Source organism: Callithrix jacchus, chromosome 12 (assembly GCF_049354715.1).
Source record: "Callithrix jacchus isolate 240 chromosome 12, calJac240_pri, whole genome shotgun sequence".
Taxonomy (NCBI): domain Eukaryota; kingdom Metazoa; phylum Chordata; class Mammalia; order Primates; family Cebidae; genus Callithrix; species Callithrix jacchus.
The window spans coordinates 78,027,755-78,040,538 of record NC_133513.1 but is presented as its reverse complement, the minus strand read 5'-3'; the positions used below and the strand labels follow the sequence as shown (position 1 = coordinate 78,040,538).

Below are 12,784 nucleotides of genomic sequence, written 5' to 3'. Positions count from 1 at the left end.
TGGGGTCCCTTTATGTATAGAAATAGTTCATATATTAGGTTCAGCATTCTGGTTACCATGCACCCTAAATGAGCTCATTACCCAAGGGTCTGAAGTAACAGCTGCTCCTTTCCCCTCCAGCCAGCCCCAAGAAGGGTGTCATGTTTCTCTTTATAGTTTTTCAAAGTTAAAAAGTATATGTAAAAGAAATTAAGGAACATTTAAATTTTAAATCAGCAAGCATTTTACTATGTTTTGGGACCTGACTACACATAACTTATAGTTTAATACAACACACAAACCGTTTAATTTGTTAAGATGAGAGAGGCTTAAAATTAAAATGTAATTTCTTAAAGTACTTTAAAATTATCTCCATTACAATTGGAGATAGTAATACTAACTCATAGTATTTCAAAATAAAAGCATATACTTTTATTTCAAAAAACCTCATTGCAACTATTATTTGTTATTACATGTAAAGCACTTATAGCAATATTTGGCATATGAGTACCATGTAAGTGAGGCTCCGATATTTGTATGTGTCCTGGGACTTCTGAGTATAGACTTTCACTTTTTTCTTTTCTTCACTCTAATTCAGTAGTTGCCAGAATGTAGTGTATAGTAAGAGTTACTGTATCTGGTTGTATTCAGTAATTTTTAAAGGTGATTCTAGTATACATGTGTGTATTCATTTTGTGTTGGCTCTATAATATTTTATATTTCAGTGACAGAATTGAAAAGGCTTCACTACAGAAGTCTGAATACAGTTCCAGATGCACAGTAGGATATTGAATAGATTTGATGTAAGCAGTAAAATCACTCTTCCTGTTTTATGCTAAAGTTGGCTTTTCACTCTTCCAAAATGAGTTAATTTTTCTGTGATTCTCTCCTGTTGTTTTCCTGTATTCTGCACATTTATTTTGCCTTTGAAGATTAGTTTACTATTTTGTTAAGTGGAGATAATGATGCTTGTTTTTAGAATTTGTTTGAGAATTGGAATTAATATATGTTAATGGTAATTCAAATAATAGTACATGGCATATAGGAGACATTTCATGATTGGTAGATCTTGCTGACATTTCAGTATTTTGTGATATATATCATTTAATGTGTCACAGACTTTATTCCAAACAATTATTTGAATATCTGCTTTTGCCAGATGTGGCTGCCAGATTTGGTTATGTGTCGGCAACTGTATTGGCAAATAAGGTAGAAGAGGTTCCTAATCTCATAGAGTTTATATTCTAGTCAGGAAAAATATTATCTGACATACTTCTTAATAACGCATTTAGATTAAGTGTTTGAATTTATTTTTATATATATGCCTTTAGATTGCTTTATTATGTCACTAACTAGGTTGCCATTTTTACTGCTTTTTAGAAGGTTTACTCTAATCACTGTCCTTTTCCTCTGATAGTTCTTTCAAGCATTTGATTGGAGGGCTGGATGATGTTTCTAATAAAGCATATGAAGATGCAGAAGCTAAAGCAAAGTAAGTGACTTTTTTCCTTTGGCCTTAATCTTGATTGAAAGATGATTTTGAATAGAAATAAAATCAAATATTTTGTTGGCCTTGACAAAGCCCCACACTCTGACAGGACATAACTAATTACAAAAGAAGCAAACTCTTCAAGATAATTATTATATGGAATGCTTACCTAGTAGTATGTCTCTTTAAATACAAATCTTTAATTTTGTGATGAAGATCATCCCAGCAAGAAAAAATGCTTATTTACAAATATAATACAAAAAATTAAATGTAAACGTCTTGTTTGTCCTCCAGAAAACACTTCCTGAACAACTGGTGGCTGTGTTTCATAGTTGCTTGCACAATTGTATGAAAAATAATAAAGCTATAAATATTCCCCTGTGCTAATTCATCATTACATTGAACTTTGATTTTACTAACGTGAAAATGACATGAGATAGTAAATATCCCATTAATTATCATGTTGTATAAAAATACAACTCTGTCTATAAGAATAGTTTGATTAAAATAATATTTTTGGACAAAGATTTAATGTAAGTTGATATTAGCTTTTTCTGGAAAATTATTATTTTAAAAATACCTGTAATCTATATAATCTCCCTTCTTAACCTAATGTAATTATTATTTAATAACATATAGCATACCTAAATGATTAAATTGACAACAATTAGCATTAAACATATAGTTCAGGGCCAGAATTTGATCCATTGGTTTTCTAGTAACCTGAAAATCAAAAGAAGTAAAATAATTTATTTTGCTCTGAGAATCCATGAAGATGAAAAATTTGCCCTAGAACTAAAATATTGAGAATTATATTCCATCTTAATCCATAAAATTATTTTATTTTCAAAGCTATATTCACAATATCTCCTCTGTATAGCCCTGAGGTCAAATGCCTGCAGTGTCTCTGCTAAGGTTTGCTTAGAAAGTTACACAGGCCAGTTGTAACACCAGACTGCATGCAGTCACTGAGACTGCTTACATTCTGTATAATTATTATTAATTGTCCTGGTTTGTTTCAACAGGCTAAAATGCACATTGATATTCAGTTTATAATTTAGTTTCTAGTATTAATAATAGTCCCACCAAGGTGGCAAAGGGGACCGTTTAAGGTACCTCATCAGTTTTTAAAGTTATGAAATGCCCTGTGTTATGGTTGGGTTCTTTTCCTAAAGGAATTTTTTTGCTATGTAACAAAATTCATACTTATTTATGTCAGCTTATCTTTACTTATTCGTGTGTGTGTGTGTGTATTCAGTTAAGGATCTCATTGATCATTTTATATATACATCTCATACATAGTTTATATATAATATATATAATTTTTATATGCACTACAGTTTACATAGTTATATAATTGTAATCATATTATATAACACTATATGTGTGCATGCATAGATATATAAAATATATAAAACAACTGATGGAAATCTTAAAAATTCATATACAATTCAGTTAAGTATTCTTAGTTGTCAGAAAAAGTCAAGAGTCTTGTAGACAAATGTATTTTTCCTGTTTCCCTATTAAACTTTGAAGTTTAATCTAATTTTTCCTATTAAACTTTAAAAGATTTTCTAATGAATGTTTTTGTAGAAATCTCATTTATTTCACTTAAAGTTGAGGTCACTAACATGCGTCAGATTGATCAGTGATGGGGAAGTGACTGAGTTAGTCCTAGGTTTCTCAGTGTCCTATTGACTTTATAAAGATAACTGTACATCTCCTGAACTCTGGCCATTCATGAATTCACTTGCACATACTTCAATTAAAAGTACTAAGTAAGAAAAACTGAAACAGTGAAATTCAGATATTCCGAAAGTTAGAGGTAGGTATGGCAACAGTTCTTAACATTGGAAGAAAATTGGTCAATGTGAAAAACATGAACCTGAATGAAGGCCGGAAGCCTTGGGTTCTGCTCCTGTTTCTGTCATTACCAGACAAGTGATTTTAGTCATGTATGTTAATGCCTATCTCTAAATCTCAGTTTTTACACTTTTAAAATGGTGTTTTTAAGATTTAATTGATGACAGTGTGTAAAAATACTTTGTAAATTTTAAAGGCTGTAAAAATATATCACTAGGCTCACACCTGTAATCCCAGCACTTTGGGAGGCCGAGGTAGGCGGAGGACCTGAGGTCAGGAGTTTGAGACCAGCCTGTCCAACATGGTGAAATGTTATTGCTACTAAAAGTATAAAAATTAGCTGGGCATGGTGATGGGCACTTATAATAACAGCTACTCAGGAGGCTGAGGCAGGAGAGTCACTTGAACCCAGGAGGTGGAAGTTGCAGTAAGCCAATATCGTGTCATTACACTCCAGCCTGGGTGACTGGAGCAAAACTTTATCTCAAAAATAAATAAAGTATATCACTAGAAATAACTAGAAACATACTTCAGTACATTTGATATGTAATTGAATTTACAGATTCCATATCTTTATGTTGATCAAATTTTACTTGGACAAGAAGTCTTTAATTTTACATAAGCAACATAATTTTATTTGAGTAGCATATTATGAAATTAAACCTAACCTAGAAAATATTTAAAAATATATTTTTAATAAAACAGTAACATTTGATTAAAAGAGAGTTCAATTATAATTAAAGAAGAAAGAAGGGCAATGACATGACTACCTACATTAAACTCGTTTCACATATTGCTATTTGGAACCATAGATTTGATAGATTATAATTTAGCTGTTATATTTATATTCTTTCCCCCAACTTTACTGTGGTGTAACTAAGAAATAAGAATTGTATACAGTTAAAGTGTATATGACATGATTTGATATATAGGAATACATTGTCAAATGATTATCATAATCAAACTAATGAACATATCTACCACCTCACATAGTTACTTTCGTGTGTGTGTGGTAAGAACACTTAAGATCTACTGTCTTAGCAAAATTCAACTGTACAGTTTTGTTTGAATTTTCTCTTCAGTTCGCACTAAACCCAAATGAATGTATAGTTCATGTTTTTTAATATTGATTATTATATAGAAAATGGTAATGGCACGATGAAAAAAAGTCTAAAACCTTTTATCCAAATTCTAGTGAGGTTGATAATGTGAACTTCATTCCTAAAAACAGCCAAATAAATAAATATCAGAGTTACTGTTGTGTCTTATACACAGTTAGCATTTTACAGTCTTCTAATAAATAATTAATATCAGAAGATTTCTGAAGTGTAAGGTATCTTTTAATTAGGTGTCCTAGAACTCAAAGAAGGCAAACTGTGAATTATTCCCTAGAGAAAGCTTTCTAGTTGAACTCTCAAGTTTAAAACTCTATTTGAATCAGCATTGTTGTTTCTCTCTATTGAATTTCTTCCCCTTAACTATTTTATATTTTCACTTTGTATTTAAGGAATTTATAAGCCTTGCCATTGCTGTAGGGGCTAGAAACCAGCTCTATTTGTTTAAAATCTGGGATATTTCTGTTAATACCTCTAAATTTTTACACAGATCACAAAATCTTGACCATTTAGAAAGACAATGTTAATTGGCTCCACTTTGTAAGCTTTATTTGTTCAAGGTCTTCTTGAAGTTTTGCAAAATCTATGGAAGATAAGATTAAGATTTCTTAAAACTAAACTAAAATGATTATCTTAGTTATCTGTGGGAAAGTAGTATTGGTGTTATCTCATTGACTATGTCTATTTGGGTAAGAAGCGAAAAAAAGTAGGACTGACTGTAAAGACTGATTAAGTCAAGACATTTAAAAACTTAAATGTTAGCATAATCAAGCTCAATGGCAGAAAGATTTCACAAAACGTATAGACCATCCCTTTCAGTAAAACCATACCAGGCGTTCAGCTCAAGTAGAGAGTATAGGAAGATTGGCTTCAGAGAAATGTTCCAGTAAAAGTGGTTCTCAAAACTCCTCTACTGCAGGATAGGAGCCCTCAGTCTCTTATGAGATATATATTCTGCAAAGACAATTAATTCTTGGTAGAAATTTTGTCTATATGGCATGCTTAAGCTTCACCTGATTGCTGCTTATTATCCACTGAGGGCTTCTCTTTTTTAAAATAGGAAGTTATAATCACAAAGACATTAGAAGAGACAATATCAGATCAAAGTTAAGGTTCACTGAAGTTTATCTGGAGAAGAAGGTAGCATGTGTGATGACAGTTACATATTTTCAATTGATAATATGTATTCATTCATTTAATAAACGTTTAGGAATTTACTTATGATAAGTCAGGCATTGTGCTTTATAATATGCACAAAAAATAGAAAACACCATTTTCAATACTAAAGATTATCTTACAGATCAGTAGGGAAGCTGATATGTAATTCAATGAATACTTTCACTAATTAGTTCTAAGAGTGAGTTATAATAATTATTATGAGATGACTATTTGGATATAAAGTTATATCTCTATATGGAAGCCTGTTTTTATAAAAATCACAACCATTCAGAAATATCAAAAGAAAAATATCTTATTTCATTAAATATTTTTGCTATGTGTATAACTTGTATCTTAAGTGAAATATTTTCAAGTTATACTATCTTTGATGTCTTAATTACTAAATACTTAGCAGTTACAGGCAAGAAAACTATTTCCTGAAATAAAAAATTCCATATATTTGTATCTTTCATTTTCTTCTTCTAGCTCAGCCTATGTGTGTGTGTGTGTGTGTGTGTATATATACATATATAGAGGCACACACACAGGCCAAGACAGAGAAAGACAATGGAAACGATCTAAAGCAAACACACTGCTATTACCTATCACTGTGGTTTACAGTTGTACTTGTAGTGCATTTTTAATTTTATATCTTGTTCTATTCTATTTAACATCTGTGTTAGTCTGTTTTGCATTCCTATAAAGTAATACCTGAGGATCAGTTCTTTATGAAGAAAAAAGGTTTATTTGGTTCATGGTTCTACACGTCATACAGGAAGCATAATACTGGCATCTGTTCTGGCAAGGCCGCTGGAAGCTTCTAATAATGGCAGAAGGCAACAGGGAAACAGGCATATCACATAGAGATACAGGGAGCAAGGGAGATGCCAGGCTCTCTTAAACCACCAGCTCTCACGCTGTGAACTAAGAGAGGAAAAACTCACTTATTACCATGGAGATGGCACCAAGGCTTTCATAAGAGATCCACCTCCATAACCAAAACACTTCCCATAAGGCCCCACCTCCAACACTGGGGATGACATTTTAACATGAGATTTAGAGGGGACAAATATTGAAACCATATCAGCATCTTCATATTATACACTTTTATAATAACTATTTTTTTGAGACAGTTTCGATCTTGTTGCCCAGACTGGAGTGCAATGGCACAATTTTGGCTCACCGCAACCTCTGCCTCCTGGGTTCAAGTAATTCTACCTCAGCCTCCCGAGTAGCTGATATTATAGGCACATGCCACCACACCTGGCTAATTTTTGGGGGGATTTTTAGTAGAGACGGGATGTTAGTCACCCATCTAGAGAGTCACCTGTTTAGAGAGTCACCATGTTAGCCAGGATGGTCTCCATCTCCTGACCTCGTGATCCGCCTGCCTCGGCCTCCCAAAGTTCTGGGTTTATATAATACTGTTATATATTCTTCATGAAAATCATTTTAATGGTACCTGATAACCCAGTGAATAGAAACTTAGACTTCTAGACTGATTCAAGTTGTAGCCTTATTGATTCAATGTATTTTGCAAGCACCAAACAACGAAACCACCTTCTAACACATTTCATCTAGTGGTGCTTTTCAAACTACTTATGTCATGACATTAATAGAAAATGAGTACAGTGTTTTGCACAAATTAGTTCAGCTGCCCTAGCTCCATCCTTCAGTTTTGAAGGCTGAAGAACTCATAACTAAGCCCTTCAATGGGAAGTTCTGACAACTATGTGACTATAGATATGTAAATGCATTTAGTTTTTATCTAGATTGATAATACACAATATTGTTTTTTATGAACTCCTTCTCTTGTCAAAATCTATGTAAAGCTCCTAAATGAGTGTGGACATGTTTTTAAATCTGTAATGTCCCTAGGTATACATAAAGATTTAAAGACTCCCTGCAGTGACTCTGCAGTCCTCATGCACCAGCATCACCCATGTTCATTCACTTCTTCATATGCTTTCATCTCTTCAACAGATATTTTTCTGTGTGCCTACAAAATGCTGCACATAAAAGAGTGAATAAAATAGATAAGTTGGTTGCCTTAATGGAGCTTATGGTCCAGTGAGAGAGAGAGAGGCATATGTTAATCTTTCTGGGAAGTCTTCTTAGGGGAAGTGACATTTTAACTAGATGTGGCCTGAATTCTGAAGAATTAGCTGGTGCTGGCTAGACAGGAGTTAGTTGGTATTAGTTAAGCAAGGAGGTATGGAGAGCATTCTAGCTGGAGGAACAAATGGAGAGCATTCTAGATAGAGGAATAGCATGGAAAAATCCCTCGAAGTAGGAAGCAACATTATATATTCAAGGAACTAAACTCCCAATATGTCTGAGACCTAGAACAAAGGAGAGAGGATATCAGAAAGGAGAGAATGACAAAGACCAAGTCTCATAAGACTTTGTAAGCCACATTAAGACATGGAGAAATCACATTAGACTTCAAAGCCGGCAACTGAGATGAGTTGGTTTATATTAAAACTGGGCATCCCTGTCTCTGTGATTGAAGGGGTGTACACTGAAAGCAGGGAGAATGATCAGAATATTTTTCATGCTAAGGCTGATAGTAGACAGGAATAGAGTGAGGGCAATGTGAGTTGAAAAAAGCATTTGAGAGATATTTAGGTGGCAAAGCCAGTATGCCTTCAGGAAATACATATAGGTGGTGAAGGGGGAAAAGGTCAAGGAAAATGCAAAGAGTTTTGGTCTGAATATTGGAGATAAGTGATGGAATTCTCTAAGGTAGAGAAGGATTATATGATTACCAGGTTTGGAGAGTGGGGTGATCATGAACTGATTTTTTGACCGGTTAAATGAGATAATTTTGTTAGGCAGGTCTGGTGCACAGAGAAAAGATTGTTATCAATTTAAGAATAACAAACATTTCAATGGTAGATGGTAATTATAGTTGTGGATGAGATAGAAATTAGAGATTGAGAGGAGCATGGCACTGAGGACTGATTCTTGAGGAATATTAGCATTTAAAAGTTAGAGAAGAAAGACGAATTTGACAAAAATTTAAAAAAAAGAAAGACTGAGAAGGAGAGATGAAAGGTAGAAGGAATACCAGATGCACATGGCATCACAGAAACCAAGAACAGAGTATATGTCATAGTTATTCAGGCTGCTATAACAAAATACTGCAAACTTAGTAGCTTATAAACTGTAGAAATTTATTTCTAAGTTCAAAGGCTCTTCCTCCTGATACCATCACAATTAGGATTAGGTTTCAACATATGAATTTAGGTAGGGAGGAGTGCACAGTCTATAGCAGTGTACTTCAAGAATGGGGGAGGAAACAATATTACATGTTGCTGAGAATTCTAGTATGTTAACAAATGCTAATTGGATTTAGCAAACCAGTGGGTTCATTTTCATTTTAGAATGGAGTGATAGGGATGGAGCCCCCCTCACATAGGCTACAAATGAATCTAATTTTCAGAAACAGGAGCCAATGAGCTTATACCAAATTATAAAACACTGTAAGTAAAATAGCCAGAAATGTGTAAATGGAAGGTTATGGATCTTCAGTATTGATAGAGATGTGACTATGTTAAGTCTAACAGAGAAGAGAGTTTAAGACTTTGCAAGTGGGTCTCAGGTCCTTTTAACTTCATGATAAAGGCAGATGTCTTCAAAGGTTGAGTGAGACCATCTCCATGGATCAGGGTTACACCACTTTGTGACGTTATTTCTTGGTAAAGGTCATTACTCTTCAGTCTTATACTAGGTAACGTTCCTTTAGTTTAAAGTATTGCCATCTCTCTAAAGAACCTAAAAAAACAATAAGTTCTCCTAAGAGGAATAAAAAATATATTTTTAATATTTTTTATGTACATAAACACTATCCTGCAAGGATAGCAAAAGCCTTCCTCTGATCACAAATAAGAAAGTAAAACACTAAGAAAGAGGTCCCAAATTTGCCAAAACCTAATGAAGACCCACCCTGTAATGACCATCTTGTCCTGCCCTAGTCTCCTCATCATGTACCTAAATTGTTCACATATTCTCTGCCTTGTCTCTCAAAAGGACATTCATAGTAGATTCACATAATATAGGAAGAAAATATTAGAAGTAAACAAGAAAGATGTATCTATGATAGTGAGCCAGAGATAAGGCTAGTATGCAAAACAGGACCCTTATCAGTGCAGGGATGAGAGATGCACAAAAGCGTTAGTGACTGCAAGACTGGCTCTGACTTAATGCCACTAAACAGTGAAGTGCCACAATCTCCCCCCGCTCCACTCCACTGACACTCTGCAAGAATCGTAGGGAGTATTGCCTACCTGTTTACCACTCTTTTGGCTCTTTGATAAAATAGTCCTTAAATATTTTACTTCTGTTTCCGTAATTAGTCCTCATTGACTTAAAGCTCTCCTGTTTACAAATTTGTTTGCGAAGGAACATTTAAGACTGTCTGATATTTTCAGGATTACTTTTGGTGGTCAGCCTTGTTGTTTGACACAATGTGACAGTAATAAAAGATGTTCTCTCATTACAGTTCATTAGCAGAGATAACCCTTTAGTAACTGACTCTGCCTGTCACAGGGAGGTTGCTCTTTGGCTTCCAGAGAGAATGGCTGATGTTGTTCAGGCCTTTGAAATGCACTCATCAAATGCCTCTCAAAGCACATGAGGCTATGTAAGTCAGAACCTAGTCTGCATTGTTTGGTTACATCTTCTGAAATCCCTCAGGGTCAGCTAGCATCTATCAAACAGGAGGTTTTTAAATGCACAGTTGAGTACACAGGCATTGCTCTTTTGAACATGCTAACTTTGAAATTTGGGACTTTCTTATTGGTAGTGTTTTTTGTTGTTGTTGTTTGGGTTTTTTTTTTTTTTTTTTTTTTTTTGCCTGGCATTTTCAAGTAAAGATTTTGGTATTCCCATAATCTTATCAACAATTTACTTAAAATAACTTGGTCTTGATCTAAGCAATTCTCAGGGAAATGATCCTGGAAAATTGTTTTTCCCCTATGGAAAGAATTCAAGTGAGCAATATCCTGTTTCACAATGGGAACTGTATGTCAATTAAATGGAAAAAACACTGAACATAGCATTGTGAAATAGCCCTCAAACCAGAATTAGAACTTGCTGACCATTTGTAGGGTGAGTAGTCGTAAGACAGCCCCATTCTCTCAGGAATATAAAATATTTTTCATTTTATTTCAGGGCAAAATATAGGAGATGAAAAATTTTCAGCAGTTGGCCCTGAACAAATGAGCTGGCTTTCAGCCTTTCAAGAGCTGTTTGTGTTTTAAATTCTAGTACATGTAATCAGGCTAGGCAGAAGGATAGAATGGTTTCTAAGGCCACCAATACTGATAGATTAATGCTTCAGCATGATTTGTGACTACAGAGAGTATCAAAGTACAATGCTCTTTCAAGTGCAGTGAGACTGATTCAGTTGCTTTTTAAAAAAAAATGGTTTTCAGGACAAAACTACTTGGCCGACCTTGAATAGAAGTAATTTTCTTTTATTAAAAATTTTAAAACTCTCAAAGGCCATTTGCTAATTTTTCTCTGCAGTGCTTATCTTTGAGACTCCCTAGGTAGGAAGACTTTATAAATGTGAATCCCAGTATGTACTTGCATGCAGCCTTTTCTAATTGACAGAGAGGAGGACTACAGATAATTGAAAATTCTAGTGCTGCTGACTTGCTTGGTAAAAGCAGACAAGCTACTTGATTGCTGACTCTGTTTCCTTCTTCCAAAAAAAATAAAGATGCTTTCTTTCCACCATTGCTGTATTAAGTAATGCCAATTGAAAATTACTTTCAAAACATCAGGAGCTCTTTAAATTCTGTGGATACATTGGTCCTGTATGGCAATTATCTCAGCCTCTCCAGAGCCCCCAAAGAACAACCCAATGCGTGTTTCTTTTCAATCGCTTGATATATAAAGCCTATTTACAATACAGTACCTTTTAAAAGAAAAAAAGAATAATACCTTTTATATCCTTTTGTGTTCTCAGTAGTTTCATTTGAAAAATAATTATCTCCAGCTACAATGCCTTTTCTTAAGTTAAGGCAGTCTCTATTATTGGAGTGAACATAGCATGTAGTGTAATTCTAAAACTGCTTTGCAAGTAAGGTTGAGCCATTCTAGAGAGAAAATGTTTGAACCAAGTGAGTGAATGCAAGGCTAGAGCTCAGTGCTGAAGGGCTCCTTCTGATAAGGCCATATTTACGTAGCGAGTAATAGCAGTAGCTGGGAATTTGGAGAACAAACCATAGTTACAATACAGCCGCTAACTTCATGTGAACTTGGACAGCACCCTGGCCTCTTAGAGCCTGTTTCCCAATCTGTAAAAATAGCAATCTTGAAATCCTTTCTAGTTTTTGACTTTAGCCTTCTAAGATTCTTAGAATGTGCATATTAACAAGGCATTCTTTTAGAAGCATAACTTCTAATAATGAATCCAAGTTGGAAAATACTCTTCAGGATATTATTCAGGAAAACTTTCCGAATCTGGCAAGGCAGGACAGTATTCAACCCCAGGTAATACAGAGAACACCACAAAGATATTCCTCAAGAAGAGCAACCCCAAGGCACATAATTGTTAGCTTCACCAGGGTTGAAACAAAGGAGAAAATACTAAGGGCAGCCAGAGAGAAAGGTCAGACTACCCACAAAGGGAAGCCTATTAGACTTACAGCAGATCTCTCAGCAGAAACCCTACAAGCCAGAAGAGAGTGGGGGCCAATATTCAACATTCTTAAAGAACAGAACTTTCAGCCCAGAATTTCATATCCTGCCAAACTAAGCTTCCCAATTGAAGGAAAAATAAAATCTTTTATGAAACAACCAAATACTCAGAGATTTTATTACCACCAGGCCGGCTTTACAAGAGCTTCTGAAAGAAGCATTATACACAGAAAGGAACAACCAGTATTAGCCTTTCTAAAAATATACCAAAAAGTAAAGAGCATCAACATAAAGAAGAATTTACACCAACGAATGGATAAAATAGCCAGTTAACATCAAATGGCAGTAACCCTAAATTTAAGTCGACTAAATCCCCCAATCAAAAGATACAGCCAAAACCCAATGGTATGCTACATCGAGACCCATTTCACATCCAAAGATACACAAAGACTTAAAACAAAGGGTTGGAGAAAGATCTACTAACCAAATGGAGAGCAAAAATAAATAAATAAATAAAAAGCAGGAGTTG

The 12,784-nt window shown here is 34.4% G+C and overlaps 1 protein-coding gene across 5 annotated transcripts in view; it reads left to right on the top strand.

Annotated features, from left to right (window-relative positions):
* Nucleotides 1-12,784, top strand: part of PRKG1 (protein kinase cGMP-dependent 1) — a 1,319,131-nt gene that overhangs the window by 1,183,032 nt on the left and 123,315 nt on the right. For all 5 annotated transcript variants that reach the window (XM_002756357.7, XM_017963432.4, XM_035266233.3 and 2 more), the window contains one exon: nucleotides 1,397-1,471. In XM_002756357.7, the coding sequence (XP_002756403.1) occupies nucleotides 1,397-1,471 (75 nt within the window). The remainder of the gene's footprint in view (nucleotides 1-1,396; nucleotides 1,472-12,784) is intronic.